Source organism: Oryctolagus cuniculus, chromosome 17, assembly GCF_051225735.1.
Source record: "Oryctolagus cuniculus isolate XC-2025 breed Fujian yellow rabbit chromosome 17, ASM5122573v1, whole genome shotgun sequence".
Classification (NCBI taxonomy): domain Eukaryota; kingdom Metazoa; phylum Chordata; class Mammalia; order Lagomorpha; family Leporidae; genus Oryctolagus; species Oryctolagus cuniculus.
This window is the reverse complement of record NC_142883.1, coordinates 41,957,008-41,977,406: the sequence shown is the minus strand read 5'-3', so window position 1 is coordinate 41,977,406 and position 20,399 is coordinate 41,957,008. Positions and strand designations below refer to the sequence as shown.

The following is a 20,399-nucleotide window of genomic DNA, read 5'->3' as shown; positions in this document are numbered from 1 at the left end:
TGAGCCATCTTCTACTGCTTTTGCAGGCCATAGCAGAGAGCTAGATGGAAAGTGGAGCAGCTGAGTCTCGAACTGCCGCCCATATGGGATGCCGGCGCTTCAGGCCAGGGTGTTAACCCACTGCGCCAGAGCGCTGGCCCCCCGTCCTCCCTTTTTTTAATGAGCAGCATTCACTGTGTGGCTCCACCATGTTGTGTTTATTCATTCACCTGTGAATAGCCATCTGGATCATTTCTAATGAAGCTGTTATAAATAAAGGACTTGGGCCATCTTCTGCTGCTTTACCATGCACATTAGCAGGGAGCTGGACTGGAAGTGGAGCAGCCAGGACTTGAACCAGCACCCATATGGGATGCCTGTGTTGCAGTAGCAGCTTAACACCTTGTGACACAACAGTGGCCCCTGTGCCTATAGTCTTAACGGATGTTGATACATTGTTTCCAGGCCATGTGAAATGGATTTGGATGTATTCCCTGTTCTTTATTCAGGGAGAGTCTACATAGGATTGGTTTTATATTTTCCCTAAAAATTTAGTACAATTTGCCATTACATCCATGTAGATTTACAGACATAATGTGTCTTCTCTTAGGGAAAAAAAAAAAAAAAAAAGTTATTTCTTCTCCATTTGAGGAGAGAGACAGAGATCTTCCATTCACTGGTTTACTCCCCACCTGCATGCATAACCAGTACTGGGCCAGGCCTGGTTTCCAGGAGCTGGAAACCAGTCTGGATCTCATGTGGGTATACTAGGGACCAAGTATTGGAGCCGTCCTCTGCCTCCCAGGCAGTGCATTAGCAGGAAGCTGGCTTGGCTGTGGTGGAGCCAGGTCATGACCCCAGCACTCCTGTGTGGTTCCGGAGTTCCAGGCAGCAGCTCAGTTGCTGGGCCCGATGCCCACACTCCCTCTTTTGTTTCCCTCATCATTTGACTCGTGATTTATCTATTTTCTTAGAACTAACTTTGGGTTTCTATAATTTTGTCCATTTGTTAATTTTATTTATTTCTGCTCCTATCATAGTCTTTTCATTTGGTTGAATTTACCCGTCTGTACTATTTTCATGAAGAAGCTTAGATAATTGGTTTTCAAATCTTTTGTATTTTAAACTTTCAGTGATACAAATACCATCGTGTGCAGTGCTTTAGGTGCTTCATACAAGTGTTTTTTGTTTGTTTGTTTGTTTTTTTTTTTTTTTTTTTTTTTTTTTTTTTTTTGACAGGCAGAGTGGACAGTGAGAGAGAGAGACAGAGAAAAAGGTCTTCCTTTGCCGTTGGTTCACCCTCCAATGGCCGCCACGGCCGGCGCACCGCGCTGATCCAATGGCAGGAGCCAGGTGCTTCTCCTGGTCTCCCATGGGGTGCAGGGCCCAAGCACTTGGGCCATCCTCTACTGCACTCCCTGGCCACAGCAGAGAGCTGGCCTGGAAGAGGGGCAACTGGGACAGAATCCGGTGCCCCAACTGGGACTAGAACCCAGTGTGCCGGCGCCGCAAGGTGGAGGATTAGCCTAGTGAGCCGCGGCGCCGGCCCATACAAGTTTTGATACGTAGTGTTTTCACTTTCACATAGCTCAAGATATTTATAATTTTTCTTTTGATTACTCATAGTAAACTGTATGTTTTAATTCCTCTTAAATTTATCAAGAGTAATTTGATGGCCCAGAATATAGTCTGTCTTGCTAAATGTTCAATGTGTACTTTGTATTTTTTTTAAAGATTTATTTATTCATTTATTTGAAAGAGTTACAAAGAGAGAGAAGGAGATGCAGAGAGACAGAGGTCTTCCATCCGCTGGTTCACTCCACAACTGGCCACAATGGCTGGAGCTGCACCGATCTGAGGCCAGGAGCTTCCTCCAGGTCTCCCAGGGATTAGAAGTATGGCAGCTAGGACTCAAACTGGAGCCCATATGACATGCCAGCACTGCGGGCGATGGCTTTACTGCTATACCACAGCACAGGCCCCAATCATTGTTATTGTTGCCGCTGTTGTTGAACACTTATTTATGGGGCTGGCATTGTAGCATAACGGGTGAAGCCACCACTTGTGGTGCCAGCATCCATATGGGTGGTGAGTCCTGCTGCTCCACTTCTGATCTAGCTCTCTGCTAGTGTGCCTGTGAAAGCAGTGGAAGATGGCTCAACTCCCTGGTCTCCTGCACCCGCATGGGAGACCCAGAGGAAGCTCTGGGCTCCTCCTTCTGCCTGGCCCAGCACTGGTCATTGCAGCCTTTTGTGGAGTGAACCAATAGATGAAAAACCTCTCTTTCTGTCTCCCCCCACCCTTTTCTGTAACTCTGCCTTTCAAATAAATAAAATAAATCTTTAAAATGTTATTTGAAAGAGTTACAGTGAGAGATAGAGAGACAGGAAGGGAAGAATGGAAGGTCTCTCTCTCTCTCTCTGCCTTTCCCTCTCCCTCCCTCTATGTAAACTCTATGTAAATCTGACTTTCAAATGAAATACATAAATCTTTTTTATTTTTTTAATTTGAAATGGAGATTTGCAGAGAGACAGGGAGACACACACACAGATCTTCCATTCTTCCATTGGCCATTTCAGTCCCCAAAAGGCTGCAACAGCCAGGGCTGGGCCAGGATGAAGCAAGGAGCCCAGAACTTTTTCTGGGTCTCTCACATAAGTGCAGGGGCCCAAACACTTGGGCCATCCTCCACTGCCCTCCCAGGTGCACCAGCAGGATGCTGGACCAGAAGTAGAGCAGCCAGGTGTTGAACGGGTGCCCATATAGGATACCACCTTTGCAGGCAGAGTCCACTCAACCTGCTATGCCACAACACTGGCCCCCATGAGTAAATTTTATTTAAAAAGTACCATTTTATCACCTAATACTCCTAGTTTTTCCAGTTTTAATAATGTCTGTGGGAGCAGGCATTTGATATAACAGTTAAGATGCCATTTGAGACTCCATCTCATAGTGGAGCACCTGGGTTCAAGTCCTGGCTCTACTCCCAATTCCAACTTCCTGCTAATGTGCATCCTGGGAGGCAGCAGGTGATGGCTCGAGAAGTTGGGTTCCTGTCACACTTCTGAGACACCTGGGTTGAGTCCCCAGCTTCTGGCTTTGGCTTGGCCCACTCTGTCTGTGGCAGGCATTTATAACTTTCTCATTTAGGTCTGTCATCCATCTCAAATTAATTTCTTTTTTTTTTTTAATATTTTTCTAGCTTAAGTATTTTATTTGTTTGCAATTATGCTTGTTAACACTATATGATGAAAATGTACAAAGAATAAGATTGCAGTTTTTGGTTAGATTTAAGTCAAAGACATTCATTAATAAAGAATATTTGAAGTGAATATTCCAGAAATTTCTCTAAGCCATCTGTTCAGAATAACTGTCTCTGAATTTGACCTTACTTCAGAAGGTACTGGCATACATTTGAATTAGACTAAAAAAGTTTTCAAAATAAGCCCTAATTAAAAAAAAAAAACTATTCTACATTCAAACGAAAACAATTTTAATAGAACTTTCCTTTCCAGAATCAAATTAATTTCTATGACTGGTATAAGTTAATGATCAACATCCCTACTTTCCCAGGTCAGTTTATTGAATACAGTTTTCTTTCCCCATTGAATCACTTTGGTACATTAAAGATACATATATTTTGCTATACATACATATGTTATGCTCTTTCTGGAACATTTACTTGGTTCTATTGATCTATCATTGGCAGCCCCATACTTCTTAGTATGACTTTGTGGTAGATTTTGAGATCTGATAGTTTGTCTCCAAACTTGGCTATTCTTCAAGTTATTTTAGTCATTCTTTTTTTTTTTTTTTTTTTTTAAGATTTATTTATTTATTTGAAAGTCAGAGTTGCACAGAGAGAGAAGGAGAGGTAGAGGTAGAGGTAGAGAGAGAGAGAGAGAGAGAGGTCTTCCATCTGCTGGTTCACTCCCCAATTGGCCACAATGGCCAGAGCTGTGCCAATCTGAAGCCAGGAGCCAGGAGCTTCTTCCAGTTATCCCATGCTGGTACCGGAGCCCAAGGACCTGGGCCATCTTCCACTGCTATCCCAGGTATTTTAGTCATTCTAAGTCCCAAGCATTTTCTATGTAAATTTCAAATTCTGTATGTCAGCTTTTACTTTTTTTATTTTTATTTTTAATTATTTATTTATTTATTTTTTGACAGGCAGAATGGACAGTGAGAGAGAGAGAGAAAGATCTTCCTTTTGCCATTGGTTCACCCTCCAATGGCCACCGTGGGCGGCGGCTGGAGCACCGCGCTGATCCAATGGCAGGAGCCAGGTACTTATCCTGGTCTCCCATGGGGTGCAGGGCCCAAGCACTTGGGCCACCCTCTACTGCACTCCCTGACCACAGCAGAGAGCTGGCCTGGAAGAGGGGCAACCGGGACAGAATCCGGTGCCCCGACCAGGACTAGAACCCGGTGTGCCGGCAACACAAGGCGGAGGATTAGCCTAGTGAGCCGGGCACCGGCATTTATTTATTTTTGATAGGCAGAGTTAGACATGAGAGAGGGAGGCAGAGAGAAAGGTCTTCCTTCCGTTGGTTCAGCCCCCAAATGGCCACTCCAACCGGTGTGCTATGCCAATCTGAAGCCAAGAGCCAGGTGCTTCCTCTTGGTCTCCCATGCAGGTGCAGGGCCCAAGGACTTAGGCCATCCTCCACTGCACTCCCGGGCCACAGCAGTGAGCTGGACTGGAAGAGGAGCAACTGGGAAAGAACCGGTGCCCCAACTGGGACAAGAACCCGGAGTGCTGGCGCCGCAGGCGGAGGATTAGCCTAGTGAGCCACGGCACTGGCCAGCTTTTACTTTTAAAAAGCCTTCTAGGATTTTGATGGGAATTGTGCTGAATCCATAAGTTAATGTGTATTAAAACTGGCATTTTATTTTATTTTATTTTATTTAGAGGTAGAGTTACAGACAGTAAGAGGAAGAGACAGAGAGAAAGGTCTTCTTCCGTTGGTTCACACCCCAAATGGCCACAACAACTGGTGCTGTGTTGATCCAGAGCCAGGAGCCAGGAGCCAGGAGCTTCTTCCTGGTCTCCCAGGCAGATGCAGGGGTGCAAGTACTTGGGCCGTCTTCTACTGCTTTTCCAGGCCATAGCAGAGAGCTGCACTGGTAGAGGAGCAGCTGGGGCTAGAACTGGTGCTCATATGGGATGCTGGCGCTGCAGGCAGAGGATTAACCTACTGCGCCTTGGTGCCAGCCGTAAAACTGGCATTTTAACAATATTAACTTTTCCAATTAATGATAATGTATTTCTCCATTTATTTTTCTTTAAATTTTTTTAGCAATATATTGTTTTCACTGTAGAAGTATAGCATATCCTTTATTTGAGAGGTAAATTTACAGACAGAGCAAGAGGCAGAGAAGTTTTCCATCCACTGATCCACGCCCCAAATAGCCATGGCAGCCATAGCTGGGCTATGTAAAGCCAGGAGCTTCCTCCAGGTCTCCCACGTGGGTGCAGGGGCCCAAGCAATTGGGCCATCTTCTACTGCTTTCCAAGGCCATCAGCAGGGAGCTGGATCATAACTGAGGCAGCTGAGATTTGAACCGGTTCCCATATGGGATGCCAGCACTGCAGGCAGAGGCTTAACCTATTACCCCAGCCCCTCAAACTTATTCTTAAGTATTTGATGTTTTCAGTTCTATTAGTTTTTTTTTTTTTTTTTTTGACAGGCAGAGTGGACAGTGAGAGAGACAGAGAGAAAGGTCTTCCTTTGCCTTTTTTTTTTTTTTTTTTTTTTTTTTTGACAGGCAGAGTGGACAGTGAGAGAGAGACAGAGAGAGAAAGGTCTTCCTTTGCCGTTGGTTCACCCTCCAATGGCCGCCGCTGCAGCCGGCGCACCGCGCTGATCCGTTGGCAGGAGCCAGGATCCAGGTGCTTTTCCTGGTCTCCCATGGGGTGCAGGGCCCAAGCACCTGGGCCATCCTCCACTGCACTCCCTAGCCATAGCAGAGAGCTGGCCTGGAAGAGGGGCAACCGGGACAGAATCCGGCGCCCCGACCGGGACTAGAACCCGGTGTGCCGGCGCCGCAAGGTGGAGGATTAGCCTATTGAGCCACGGCGCCGGCCCTTCCTTTGCCTTTGGTTCACCCTCCAGTGGCCACCGTGGCCAGCACACCGCGCTGATCCGATGGCAGGAGCCAGGTGCTTATCCTGGTCTCCCATAGGGTGCAGGGCCCAAGTACTTGGGCCATCCTCCACTGCACTCCCGGGCCATAGCAGAGGGCTGGCCTGGAAGAGGGGCGACCGGGACTAGAACCTGGTGTGCCGGTGCCGCAAAGTGGAGGATTAGCCTAGTGAGCTGTGGCGCCCGCCAGTTTTATTTCTTAATATTTATTTTCCATGGTTGTTGGCTCTTATTTAGAAATACCTTTGATTTTTAGATAGTTGTTGTTTGTGTCCTGTGAACTTCATTAATTAGTTCTAGTAGTTTGTAATTTTTCTTTCTTTCTTTCTTTTTTTTTTTTTTTTAATTTGTCTTTCTGGTCTTATTTTACAGAATAGGACTCTGGTACCATTTTGAGAAGAGTCATCCTTATCTTGTTTCCAACTTTTTTGTTTTAAAAGATTGATTTATGGCTGGCACTGACCCTCACTAGGCTAATCCTCCGCCTTGCAGTGCCGGCACACCGGGTTCTAGTCCCGGTCGGGGCACCGGATTCTGTCCCGGTTGCCCCTCTTCCAGGCCAGCTCTCTGCTGTGGCCAGGGAGTGCAGTGGAGGATGGCCCAAGTGCTTGGGCCCTGCACCCCATGGGAGACCAGGAGAAGTACCTGGCTCCTGCCATCGGATCAGCGCGGTGTGCCGGCCGCAGCGTGCCGGCCTCGGCGGCCATTGGAGGGTGAACCAACGGCAAAGGAAGACCTTTCTCTCTGTCTCTCTCACTGTCCACTCTGCCTGTCAAAAAAATAAATAAAAGAAAATAAAAAGAAAAAAAAGATTTATTTATTTATTTGATAGGCAGATGTATGAAGAGAAAGGGAAAGTCAGAGAGGCAATCTTCTAGCTGCTGGGTTACTCCCCAAAAGGCTGCAACAGCTGGGACTGGGCCAGGATCCTGGGACTCCATCCAGATCTCCCACGTGGATGCAGGGGCCAAGAATCTGAATGCTTTGCATTCATATTAGCAGGGAGCAGAATCAGAAATGGAGCAGCCAGGACTCAAAGCGGCACTTACATGGAATTGCGTGGTTGCAGGTGGTGGCTTAACCCACTGTGCCACAACGCCGGACTCCTGCTTCCGGCATTCTTAAGATTGTTTTGTGTTCTTAAAAAATGAACCCTGTTATCCTTGTAAAACCTTATTTTTGAATCTCTGGTGACACCTTGTTGTCAGAGCTACTTTGTCTTGTGATTAACAGAACCATACCAGCCTTCTCACACTAGTGCCTGTATGGTGTGTCTCTTTCTCTCCTTTTATTTTTTATATATCTGCTCTTAATTTTATAGTGTGTTTCTTTTAAATAACACAGTTTAATCTTTTTTTTGTTTGTCTAGTTTGTTTGTTTTTTTTTTTTTTTTTTTTTTTTTTTTTGACAGGCAGAGTGGACAGTGAGAGAGAGAGACAGAGAGAAAGGTCTTCCTTTGCCTTTGGTTCACCCTCCAATGGCCGCCACGGCACCGCGCTGATCCGATGGCAGGAGCCAGGTACTTATCCTGGTCTCCCATGGGTGCAGGGCCCAAGCACTTGGGCCATCCTCCACTGCACTCCCTGACCACAGCAGAGAGCTGGCCTGGAAGAGGGGCAACCGGGACAGAATCCAGTGCCCCGACCGGGACTAGAACCCGGTGTGCCGGCGCCGCAAGGCGGAGGATTAGCCTAGTGAGCCGCGGAGCCGGCCTGTCTAAATAGTTCTTAATTCCTCCTTTTCTGCATTCTCTTGGGTTGATCCAGTGTGTTATTTCATTTGATCTTCCCTGTTGGCTTTAATTTATATCTCTTTGTACTTTTTTTGTGTGGTTACTCCAGAGCTGTGCTTTTACAATGTGCATAGTCTGCAGATACCATACTTGTCCTACTGTATGATAGCATTTGCATGAAGTGTCCGGAGTCGGTACTTCTGTAGACACAAGAAGTACAGTGGTAGTGCCTGGAACTGGGAGTACGAGCTAGAAATGCGGAGACAGCCAGTGAATATGGGGGCTTCTGTTGGAGATGTTGAAAATGTTCTATAATTAGTGACAATAGTTGCACAACTATAAATCCACTAAAACCATTGAATTGTACAGTATGTGAATTATATCTCAATGCATGTCGTGTATTTTTTAATGTAGCTAGCTAGAATTGAAACTTACAAACTAGGATAAACACCAGATTTGGAAGACTATTATGAAATGTCCTCTCACGCTATACCATTATTTAATCCAAATGTTTTTTCAAGGTTTATTAAACCGCTTACAGTGTTTAGGTTGGAGAATTGCTTATAAGTTTCGTGGTGATCTTGGACTATTTGCAAATAATATATATGTACTTTTAATTTGGTAGTATATGCCTTTATAGTTTTGAGCTCCTCAAGAAGAGCTTTGCTATATAGCAGATTTCAGCAGAATTTGTCTCGCTCCTCAGTGTTGTTCATATGTATTATTGTATTTTTGTTAACTCTTTAACTAACACTATTCTCTGTTTTTTAAGCTAAATGTTGCCAGCTACCTACAAATGATCTGCTTAACTGAGAATTTTAGAACTGATGTAAAAGACTTTGTAACTTTGTTAACTACAAATACTTGTGATATCAGAAGAAGTATCCTTTACTTGCAGTTTTGGATTAGAAGTGGAGGTGGATTTTTAGAAGAAAGGCCTTTGTCCCATTGTCGTGAGTTGATCTTTTATGACATAAATTTCTACTAAGGGACCATGTTTTAAAATATGTGCTGTGCCTGGCATTTGGTGTAGCAATTAAGACACTCTGGAGTGCCCCTAGCCAAATATCAGAGTGGCTAGGTTCAAGTCCTTACTCCTCTCCTGATTCCAGCTTCCTGCTAATGTATACACTAGGAAGGAACAGGTGATGGGTACGTGGAACACCTGGATTGAGTTCTGGGCTCATGGCTTCAATCTGGCCCAGCCCTGGGCGTTACAGGTACTTGGGCAATGAGCTAGCAGATGGGAAATCTCTCTCTTGGAAATAAATAAATAAATAAATACATACATACATACATAAACAAATAAATATTTTAAGTAAATTATGCTACACCAAGATATTTGAAAGACTATAAAAATTTTGAGGGGCCGGTGTTGTGGCGTAGCAGGTAATGCCACCACCTGTGGTAAAGCTGCCACCATCCCATATGGGTTCCAGTTCAAATTTCAAATCCCGGTTGCTCCACTTCCTTTTTTTTTTTTTTAACAGGTAGAGTTAGACAGTGAGAGAGAGAGACAGAGAGAAAGATCTTCGTTCCCTTGGTTCACTCCCCGAAATGGCCGCTACAGCCGGAGCTATGCTGATCCGAAGCCAGGAGCCAGGTGCTTCGGATCAGCTCCTGAGCCACGGTGCAGGCCCTGTTGCTCCACTTCCAATCCACCTCCCTGTTAATGTGCCTGGGAAAGCAGCAGAGGCTGACCCAAGTGCTTGGGTCCCTGCATCCACATAAGAGATCTGGAAGAAGCTCCTGGCTCCTGATGTTGTCCAGCCCAGCCTGGGTCTTAGCAACCATTTGGGGAGGGAACTAGTGGATAGAAGATTTCTCTCTCTCTGCCTCTGCCTCTGCCTATTCCTCTCTGGAACTCTGCCTTTCAAATAAATAAAAATCTTAAGAAAAAAAATTTTAAATAAATCATTTTTAAACAAGTCTTTAAAACATATTTTTTGAGCATCCAGTCATCACAGTAATCTTTGACAGGTATATACCTGCTTCCTTCCTGAAGTTTTGTGAATATTAAATATAAATAAATAAGAGTCTGTGCTACTCTCTATGCTCCAAAATTCCCTTTATCTCTATAAGCCTGTTTCTTTACCTCAGAAATGAGAGATTTGACTAGATAATCTATAAATTACTTCCAATTTTATAGTTCTTTTAAAATGATTTAAAAAATTGTATAATATCATTTAAAAAATATAAACCCTCTCTCCATTCCTCTCTCCAAAAGTTTGGTTGTTCAGTTTTCCAAACTCTTACTTAAATAAGTTTCTACATTCACAGTTTCTTATAAAGCAAATGGTAGAACTATAATAATGATGTGGCAACTTCCCTTTTTCAGTTACTGAAAACACATGGTGGTTTTTCTTCCTCAGTGTCTCTGGTTCTCTCATTGTTTTTGCTGTGACCTCTGTAAATAAGTTTCCTAAGAGCTTATTTAATAGTTTACAATTCTATTTTCCTAAGGACTTTGTTTCAGAAATACTTTTATTCCTTACTGCTGTTATGTCACCATCGCCACCTAACTCAAGGCACAGCCGTTTGTGGAGCGCTTTGCCCATGCCAGACCCCGCGTTGGCCTCGGTAACACGGGCTTCCTTCCTTGAGATGCTCCTGTTAGTGCTTCCCGTGCTCCACAGGCCCAGTTCTTAGTTGAGGATCCTATTCTGCAAAATACTCACATATTTAGATAAAACCAAGCAGAAGTTCTGGTTTATTATTACTCTAACAGGTCTCTCCTTCACTTTTACATGGAATGTAATAGAAACCAGTAGCTTCAACTGTTTCTCAAAAGTAGATGTGATAAATAAGACATGAGAAAGTAATCTTGGTGTTTATAACAAATTTGTCAATAGCTTTTGCCATACCACTGCACGTAAATGGCTATACCAAGTACTTTATTTTTTTTTTTTTAAGATTTATTTTATTTATTTGAAAGACAGAGTTACAGAGAGAGGTAGAGACAGAGAGAGAGGTCTTCCATCCGCTGGTTCACTCTCCAGATGGCCGCAATGGCTGAAGCTGAGCTGATACAAAGCCAGGAGCCAGGAGCTAGGAGCCAGGAGCTTCTTCCGGGTCTCCCACATGGGTGCAGGGGCCCAAGGACTTGGGCCATCTTCTGCTGCTTTCCCGAGCCATAGCAGAGAGCTGGATTGGAAGAGGAGCAGCCGGGACTAGAACTGGCGCCCATGTGGGATGTTGGCTGCACTTCAGGCCAGGGCTTTAATCCACTGCACCACAGCGCCGGCCCTACCAAGTACTTTGAAAAAGAATAACTATAGCATAGTTTCTCTTCTTGAAGATGTTATTTTATGTGCATTTCATTCTCTCTTTTTTTTTTAAGGATCTATTTATTTATTTGAAAGGAAGGGTTAGAGAAAGAGATCTTCCATCTACTGGTTCACTCCCCAAATGGCCACTATGACCAGGGCTGGACCAGGCCAAAGCCAGGATTCAGGAGCTTCATCAGGGTCTCCCACATGTGTGACAGGGGCACAGACACTTGGGGGCCATCTTCCGCTGCTTTCCCAGACCATTAGCAAGGAACTGGAGTTGCAGGCAATGGCTTTACCTGCTGTGCGACAGTGCAGGCCCCCATATTTTATTCCTTTTTAAAACACAAGGGCAGGTGCTATGGCTCAGCAGGTTAAAGCCCCGGCCTGCGGCCCCAGCATACCATATTGGCACCAGTTCAATGCCTAACTGCTCCACTTCCAATCCAGCTCCCTGCTAATGAACCTAGGAAAGCATCAGAGGATGGCCCAAGTGCTTGGGCCCCTGCACTCACGTGGAAGACCATGAAGAAGCTCATGGCTCCTTGCTTTTGCCTGGTCCAGCCCTGGTCGTTGCTAGCCGTATGGGGAGTGAACCAGTAAATAGAAGACCTTTTCTCTGTCTCTGTCTCTACCTCTCTCTGTAACTCTGTAATTCTTTGGGAATTCAAACAATATAGAAATAAATAAATTTCCCCACTTTTCTTGAGGTTTGTTTATGTATTTGAAGTCAGAGTGACAGAATATTCCATCCTCTGGTCCATTCTTCAGATGCCCACAACAGCAAGCTAGGAACCAGGAGCTTCATCAGGGTCTCCCACACGGTGGCAGGTAACTGATTACTTTACCCGTGATTAGCTGCCACCTCAGGTGCACATTAGCAAGAAGAGAGATCAGAAGTGGGGGCAGCACTTAATCTCAGGCACTGCAATATGGAATATAGGTAGCCTGAGTGACAGCTTAACCCACTGCCCCACAACACCTACCCCAAATTCCCCCACTTTATAAATATAGCCACTGTTAGACTTTTATCTGTACATAGAAAATTTTGCAACATATTTATAAACCAAAAATCCAAAAATACCGTATAAGCGTACTTCAAAAAGCTTGTGAAAAAATGAAATTAAAAGATAAGCTTATTTGGATGCAAAATTCTTTTTAGAATCCTTGCAGTTTTTTTCTTCTTCTTCTTTTTAATTTATTTATTTATTTGAAAGAGTTACACAGAGAGAGGGAGAGGCAGAGAGAGGTTCACTCCCTAATTGGCCACAATGGCCAGATCTGCGCCAATCCAAAGCCAGGAGCCAGGAGCTTCTTCTGGGTCTCCCATGCTAGAGCAGGGGCCCAAGGCCTTAGCCTCTCTTCTGCTTTCCCAGGCCAGAGCAGAGAGAGGGATTGGAAGTGAAGCAGCTGGGTCTTGAACTGGCATCCATATGGGATGTTGGCACCATAGGTGGCAGCTTTACCTGCTATACCACAGCGCTGGCCCCTAAATTTTTTTTAAAGAACACAGTGGTGCTCTTTTTTTTTTTTTTTCTTTTCAAGATTTATTTATTTATTTGAAAGGCAGAGTTACAGAAAAGCAGAGGTAGAGAGAGAGAGAGAGAGAGAGAGAGAGAGAGATAAGTCTTCCATCCACTGGTTCACTCCCCAAATTGCCACACCAGCCATGGTTGGGGCCATCCGAAGGCAGGATCTTCTCCCAAGTCTCCCGTGCAGATTATTGGATTATTTTAAAGTCCCCCACTATCACTTCACTTAACTTTAGTATTGTTAGAGGTAATGCTTATATTGTACTCTTTTTAAAAATTATTTATGGCCGGTGCCGTGGCTCACTAGGCTAATCCTCCGCCTAGCGGCGCCGGCACACCGGGTTCTAGTCCCAGTTGGGGCACCGGATTCTGTCCCGGTTGCCCCTCTTCCAGGCCAGCTCTCTGCTGTAGCCAGGGAGTACAGTGGAGGATGGCCCAGGTGCTTGGGCCCTGCACCCCATGGGAGACCAGGAAAAGCACCTGGCTCCTGGCTCCTGCCATCGGATCAGCGCGGTGCACCGGCCGCGGCGGCCATTGGAGGGTGAACCAACGGCAAAAGAAAGACCTTTCTCTCTGTCTCTCTCTCTCTCACTGTCCACTCTGCCTGTCCAAAAAAAAAAAAAAAAAAAAAAAATTATTTATTCGAAAGGCATAGTGACAGAACGCTTCCATTCATGGGTTTACTCATCAAAGGCCAGAAGCCCTAAACTCCATCCAGGTCTCTCACGTGGGTGCAGGGGTCCAGAGAGTTGGGCCATCTTCCACTGCTTTCCTAGGCATGTTAGTAGGGAGCTGGGTCAGAAGTGGAACAACTGGGACTAGAACCAACACTCATAGGGGATGCTGGCATCACATATGTCGCCTTGACCTGCACCACAGCACAGGCCCCTGTACTCTTAATGAATTAAAAACATATTGGGGGGTGAGGGAGAAACAGTAGTGGCATATGTCCAAGAGATACCAAAGGATCACAAATGTTAAACAATTGTTTGATACGTTTTGGTTAAAATACACACAGCTAAATTTTTCTCTTATTGATTTTATAGGAGGGAATAGCAGGAATGTACATATAGTTTGCTCTGAAGATGGTCCTGGTGTGAAAAATAATGTCAAAAATACTAAAAAGAATCGTATAATCCTTCCTAAGTGTGACACCGGTTGTGTTGAGACCTTGTTTGGTATTAAGAATATTTTTTCCCCATCTGAAGACTTATTCTCATTTTTGAAGGTATTTTTAATTTCTGTTTGGAATGCTGAATTTATGTTCCTTTTGATTTTTCCCAACACTTACTTCTGCCTTTTGAATCTTAACTTTAACTTAAATTTTCCTGTAATTTTTATAGGTTTTAGGTTTCCAGTTGTAATACATCTTACTACTTTGACAAACATTGCATGCACATTCTTCCAAATGCATATTGTAGGGTTTAGAAACTTTTCAGAAAAAAAGACAATTTCAGAGTAGTTTTTTAAATAAATGAGCTTCTAATTATTGGAGTTAAGAATCTATATTTTTATAAGATTTATTTATTCATTTATTATTTTTTGACAGGCAGAGTTAGACAGTGAGAGAGAGAGAGACAAAGAAAAAAGGTCTTCCTTCCGTTGGCTCACCCCCCAAATGGCCGCTACAGCCGGCGCATGTGCTGTTCTGAAGCCAGGAGCCAGGTGCTTCTTCTTGGTCTCCCATGCGGGTGCAGGGCCCAAGGACCTAGGCCATCCTCCACTGCCCTCCTGGGCCACAGCAGAGAGCTAGACTGGAAGAGGAGCAACCGGGATAGAATCCGGTGCCCCAACCGGGACTAGAACCCGGCGTGCCGGCGCTGCTGGTGGAGGATTAGCCAAGTGAGCTGCGGTGCTGGCCTTAAGATTTATTTTTAAAAATTTATTTGAAAGAGTGACAGAGAAAGGGAGAGGCAGAGAGAGAGCTATTTGACCTGCTGGTTCATCCCCAGATGGCCTCAATAGCCAAGGCTGAGCCAGGCCACAAGGGGCCAGGAGCATCTGGGTTTCCTGCATAGGTATACAGGGGCCAACCACTTGGGCCATCCTCTACTGCTTTCCCAAGGGAGCTGGATCAGAAGTGGAGCAGCCAGGACTCGAACTGGCACCCATATAGGATACTGGCACAGTAGATGGTGGCTACAGGCCCAGCTCCTATAGTCAATGTTTAGGTCCAGTACTATTTTGATATAAGTGTAGATTAATAAAATTTTGAGGGGCAGTGGCAGTATTTTGAAGATAGAATATGGATAATACTATGTTCACATGAAAAGAAAAATGTTAGACTAATTTCTATTATTTCTTTATTCCCCATTGTTTTTCAGCACAAAATCTCAACAAAAGAAGAATGGCATAAACTCATCCAACTCCTTACAGAATTCCAAATGCAGAGTGTAGATTTTTTATATAGTAATCTTGAGTTCATTCTGCCATTACCTGTTGATATTGTCCCAGAGCCACCCACTCTCTGTGGCTCGTCAGTAACTCTGGATGCCAGCACCACAACACAAAGTGCACTGTGTCTTGCTAGGAAACCTTCTGAAGGAGAGCAGCCGGTGAAGAAGGCCCACAAGAAGAAACATAAGAAAAAGATGGTAGTACTGGATGATAGTGATTTATTTGACACTGACTTGAACTTTCCTGATGAAGTTCTTAGCCTGTCCCCTGCGGCCCTTTCCTCAAATTCAGAAGAAAGCAAAAGCAGAGACAAAGAAAGCAATCCGGATACAAAGAAAGTAAGCAAATGTTTAGCGTCCAGCATTGCGTCGACTCCTGGACCTCCAAAAACGCCAGCAGAAAAACAGTGCTCTGCCCTCGTCTCTCAGTGTTTAAACTCTCTCGCCGAGTTCCTGGATAACATGTCCTTCCTCGACCCCCTTTTAACTGGTGCACGAGAACAAAAGGAATTTGATAAAGATGACTTTAGTTGGCCCAGTGGAAAGGTTAAAAGTGGACTTTGTGATGAGTTTAGCCTGGAGAGTGGCGATGGTGGTGGGTGGACCACTCAGAGCTCTGCAGAACTGAAGGCAGCTGCAGAAGCTCTCAGCTTCACCAAGTGTTCCTCTACTATTTCAAAAGCATTGGAAACCTTGAATTCTTGCAAGAAATTGGGAAGAGATCCAACCAGCGATCTGACTATCCAGGTTTCACAAAAGCGCAATAATATGTACTTCCGCCGGTCGGCAGCTAATTTAGAGTAAGTCTGACCTTTTACTTGTACTCTTCAGTGATAAACGGTAAAGGGGGAATCATTAGTTGCTTTCTTACTGTTTTCAAATGCTGGCCTATTGCTCCTGGTAGGCCCTTGACATTAATAATGTGGCGCTAAGAGGGTGGGGGAGTTCCTCCGCATTGCTGGAGAGAGGCATAGTGAGAGATCAGGTGGCTACATTCGGGAGACTGAAGTGACAGGGAAGGGGGTGTGAGCTTGTCCTGACAGCAGGTAGCCATGAAGATTTGTCAGATGGGAAATTCATCTGGAAAGGGCCTTGGCACTGGAGCAGGAGCCCAGCCGGTTTTGTTTGGGAGTGTTACATTTTTACTGAACATTATAAATAACTCATTATTTTAAATTCACAGCAATGCAAGGAAGAGGATAGCAGTCATTAAAAGTGTATTTTCTAGCCGATCTCTTGTGAACCTAGGTAACAGACAAGCTAGTATAATTGAATACCTGCCAACTCTTCGAAACATTTGTAGAACAGAGAAGTTAAAGGAACAAGGAAAAAGCAAAAGGAGGTAACTAAAATAACATGTTTGGGGTGGGTATTGTGGTGCAGTGGGTTAAGCTGCCATGTGGGACATCCACATTCTGTATTGGAATTCCACTTTGAGTCCCAGTATTCCATGCTTCTATCCAGCTTCCTGCTAATGCGCTGGGATGCAGGAGATGATCCCTGCCAATGCACTGGGATGCTCAAGTGCTTGGGTTCTTGCCACATACGTGGGAGACCCGGATGGAGTCTCCTAGCTCGTGACTACTTTCAGCCTGGCCTACTCCTGGCTGTTGTGGGCATTTGGGGAATGAACCTATAGGTAGAAGATGTGTGTGTTTGTGTGTCTGTGTGTTTGTGTCTCTCTCTGCCACTATGTCTGTCAAATAAGTAAATATTTTTTTATTTTATTTTTTTAAAGATTTATTTATTTAGTTGCAAGTCAGGGTTACACAGAGAGAGGAGGAGAGGCAGAGAGAGAAAGAGAGAGGCGTCTTCCATCCACTGTTACACTTCCCAGTTGACCACAGTGGCCGGAGCTGTGCCAATCCAAAGCCAGGAGCCAGGATCCTCTTCTGGGTCTCCACAAGGGTGCAGGGGTCCAAGGAGTTCGACCATCTTCTGCTGCTCTCCCAGGCCATAATAGAGAGCTGGATCGGAAGTGGAGCAGCCGGGACTCGAAATGGTGCCCATATGGGATGCTGGCACTGCAAGTGGCGGCTTTACCTGCTATGCCACAGCGCCTGCCCCCAATAAATCTTTTTTAAAAGAGGCCGGCGCTGCGGCTCACTAGGCTAATCCTCCGCCTTGCGGCGCCGGCACACCAGGTTCTAGTCCCGGTCGGGGTGCCGGATTCTGTCCCGGTTGCCCCTCTTCCAGGCCAGCTCTCTGCTGTGGCCCAGGAGTGCAGTGGAGGATAGCCCAAGTCCTTTGGCCCTGCACCCCAAGGGGGACCAGGATGAGTACCTGGCTCTTGCCATTGGATCAGTGCAGTGCGCCGGCCGCAGCGCGCTGGCAGCAGCGGCCATTGGTGGGTGAACCAACGGCAAAGGAAGACCTTTCTCTCTGTCTCTCTCTCTCACTGTCCACTCTGCCTGTCAAAAAAAAAAAAAAAAAAAAAAAGTAACATTGTAGGGGTTAAATCTCTGCCTGCAGTGCCAGCATCCTACATGGGTGCCAGTTCATCTTGGCTGTTCCATTTCCAATCCAGCTCCCTGCTGATGTGCCTGGAAGGGCAGTAGAAGATGGCCCAGGTGCTTGGGCCCCTGCTCCTATGTGGGAGACCTGGAGGAAGCTCCTGGCTCCTGGCTTCAGCCTGGCCCAGCCTTGGGCATTGTGGCCATTTGGGGAGTTAACCAATGGGTAGAGGATCGATCTCTCTTTTTTCTCTTTCATCTCTAACTCTGCTTTCAAATAAATAAATGAATCTTTAAAAAATAACATTTAAAAATAGCTATTTCAAGATGAATAAATGCTTTCATCAGATGAAAATACTAATAATATATTTTTCCATGTTATTTTGACAGGTTCCTGCACTATTTTGAAGGAATTCATCTTGATATTCCAAAAGAGACTGTGAATAACTTGGCAGCTGATTTTCCTTAATCTTCTACATTAACTTTGTACAAATTATGTGGTCCTTAAGATATTTTTGTATTATGTTGATTTTCATAGAAGAATTTTTCTTGATGTACATTCAAAACAGACTATTTGTATATTTTTTATTTTGTGCATATATTTAAAATGAAAAAATTTGAGTTACAAGTTGTATATATGATTGTGGTAGTTTTTTTTCCTGGAGTTTTTGTATTATCTGATTTTGCTTTGTTGGAGTATTTTTTGTGGGTGTGAATGAACTGTTTCTGGAAGGGGGAGTTGTCCTGATATTTCTATAATTTTCCCGTTTCCTGTACCCTCAATCCACCCCTCTCCTACCAGATATGGTGCTCTGTCAAGTTGTAAATATGAACCACCTAGATGGTCTTTTTAAATTGTTTACACAATACAAACATAAGATTACATATGTAATACATAAGGAAACTTCCTACGAAGAAAATACGCTTCAAGTCTCAAAAGGATCTGATGAACTGATTTGTAGTACTGTCCCCCAGCGTGTTTTACCATTGAATCAGTGAATGCTGACAACATAAGATCAAGATTATAAATTAGTTTTTCATAAATCTTTTTTAGCGGCCCTGTGGTATCATGTATATTTGCCAGCTTGAATCATTTGTCTTGTACATTTTGCTTGTATTTTTATTTCTTGATGTTTTATTTCATAAAGATATTAATGACATTAATATATCAGTTCTGTATGAGATGCTGTTGATTGAATTAAAACTGTAGCAGGTGTGTGTTTAGCATGGTGGTTGGGATGCCTGTGTCCCATATCAAAGCATTTGAGTTCAGTGCTCAGCTATGACTCCTGATGCTGTGTTCTTGCTAATGCAGACCCTGGGAGGCAGCAGTGATGGCTGAGTTCCTGCCACCCATGTGGGAAACCTGCGTTGAGTTCCAGACTCCTGGCTTCAGCCTAACCAGGCCCAGCCATTGAGAGTATTTGGGGAGTGATCCAGCAGGTAGGAGCTGTCTTTCTGCCTCTCAAAAAATAAAATGATTTTTTTTTTAAGATTTATTTATGTAGTTGAAAGGCAGAGTTAGAGAGGAAGAGACAGAGCAAGCTTTCATCTGCTGGTTCACTCCCAAGATGGCTGAAACAACGGGAGCTGTAGCAGGCTTAAGCCAGGAGCCAGGAGCTTCATCCTGGTCTCCCATGTGGGTGGCAGAGGCCCAAGTACTAGGGCCATACTCTGCTGCTTTTCCTAGGGAAAAGCCTTAGCAGGGAGCTGGATCAGAAGTGGAACAGGTGGGACATGAACCAGCTTCATGTGCCGACATTGCAGGCAGCAGGTTTTTTTTCTTTTTAACTTCCTGGCAGCTATAGTAGCCAGTTCTTTTTGGATTTTCCATTTTAAATATTTATTTATTTATTTGAAAGTTAGTTACAGACAGAAGGAGAGACAGAGAGAGGTCTTCCATCCTTGGGTTCAGTCCCCAAATAACTTTAACAGCAGAGCTTCCTCTGGGTCTCCCACTTGGGTGCAGGGATCCAAGCGCTGGGGCCCTCCTCCACTGCTTTCCCAGGCCATAAGCAGAGAGCTGGATTGGAAGAGAAGCAGCCAGGACACGAACCAGCAGAGATGAGATGCCAGCACTGCACGCAAAGGCTGTGCCACTATACCACGGTGCTGGTCCCAGTCAGTTGTACTTTAAAGTAGCTCCCTGGGGTGGGCATATGTTGCAGCATGTATGACTCCACTTGGAAGATCCATGTTCAAGATCAGCTCTGCTTCCAATTCCAGCTTCCTGCTGTTTCAGATCCTAGGAGGCAACAAATGATGGCTCAAGTAGTTAAGTCCCTGTTGCCCACATGAGACCCAGACTGAGTTCTTGGCTCCTGGCCTGGCTGGCCCTGACTGTTGTAGACATTTGGGAGTAAATTGATAGATGGGAGCTTTCTGTGCATCTGTCTCTTTGCCCTTCAAATAAATAAAAACAAACATGTTTTAAAATCAAACAGCTCCCTTGGGTCTCGTGCTATGCCGAAGTAGGTTAATCCTTCACCTGTGGTGCCAGCATCCTATATGGGTGCCAGTTTCCTGGCTGTTCCTCTTCCGATCCAGCTCTCTGCTATGGCCTGGGAAAGCAGTGGAAGATGGCCCAAGTCCTTGGGCCCCTGCACCCACATGGGAGATCCGGAGGAAGCTCCTGGCTCCTGGATTTGGATCAGCCCCGCTCCGGCCACTGTGGCCATTTGAGGAGTGAACCAGCGGATGGAGGACCTCTCTGTCTCCCTGTCACTATCTGTAATTCTGCCTTTAAATAAACAAAATCTTTAAAAAAAAAAAACTGCTCCCCATTTCAGATGTTTATGTTAGCTTAATGTTCAGGAAAATTATCTGATGAGTTATATAAACTCAAGTTAGGATCTGTTTTGTATTTTGAAAAATACAGAGGCACACTCGGTC

General features: G+C 44.8%; 1 protein-coding gene across 2 annotated transcripts in view; it reads left to right on the top strand.

Annotated features, from left to right (window-relative positions):
* ATAD5 (ATPase family AAA domain containing 5) overlaps positions 1–18,677 on the top strand; it is a 66,833-nt gene extending 48,156 nt beyond the window's left edge. For both annotated transcript variants that reach the window (XM_008271058.5, XM_008271059.5), the window contains 5 exons: positions 8,630–8,810; positions 13,705–13,886; positions 14,983–15,854; positions 16,238–16,396; positions 17,898–18,677. In XM_008271058.5, coding sequence (XP_008269280.3) covers positions 8,630–8,810; positions 13,705–13,886; positions 14,983–15,854; positions 16,238–16,396; positions 17,898–17,976 — 1,473 coding nt within the window. In that variant the 3' untranslated portion in view covers positions 17,977–18,677. The remainder of the gene's footprint in view (positions 1–8,629; positions 8,811–13,704; positions 13,887–14,982; positions 15,855–16,237; positions 16,397–17,897) is intronic.
* The last annotated feature ends 1,722 nt before the right edge of the window (positions 18,678–20,399 follow it).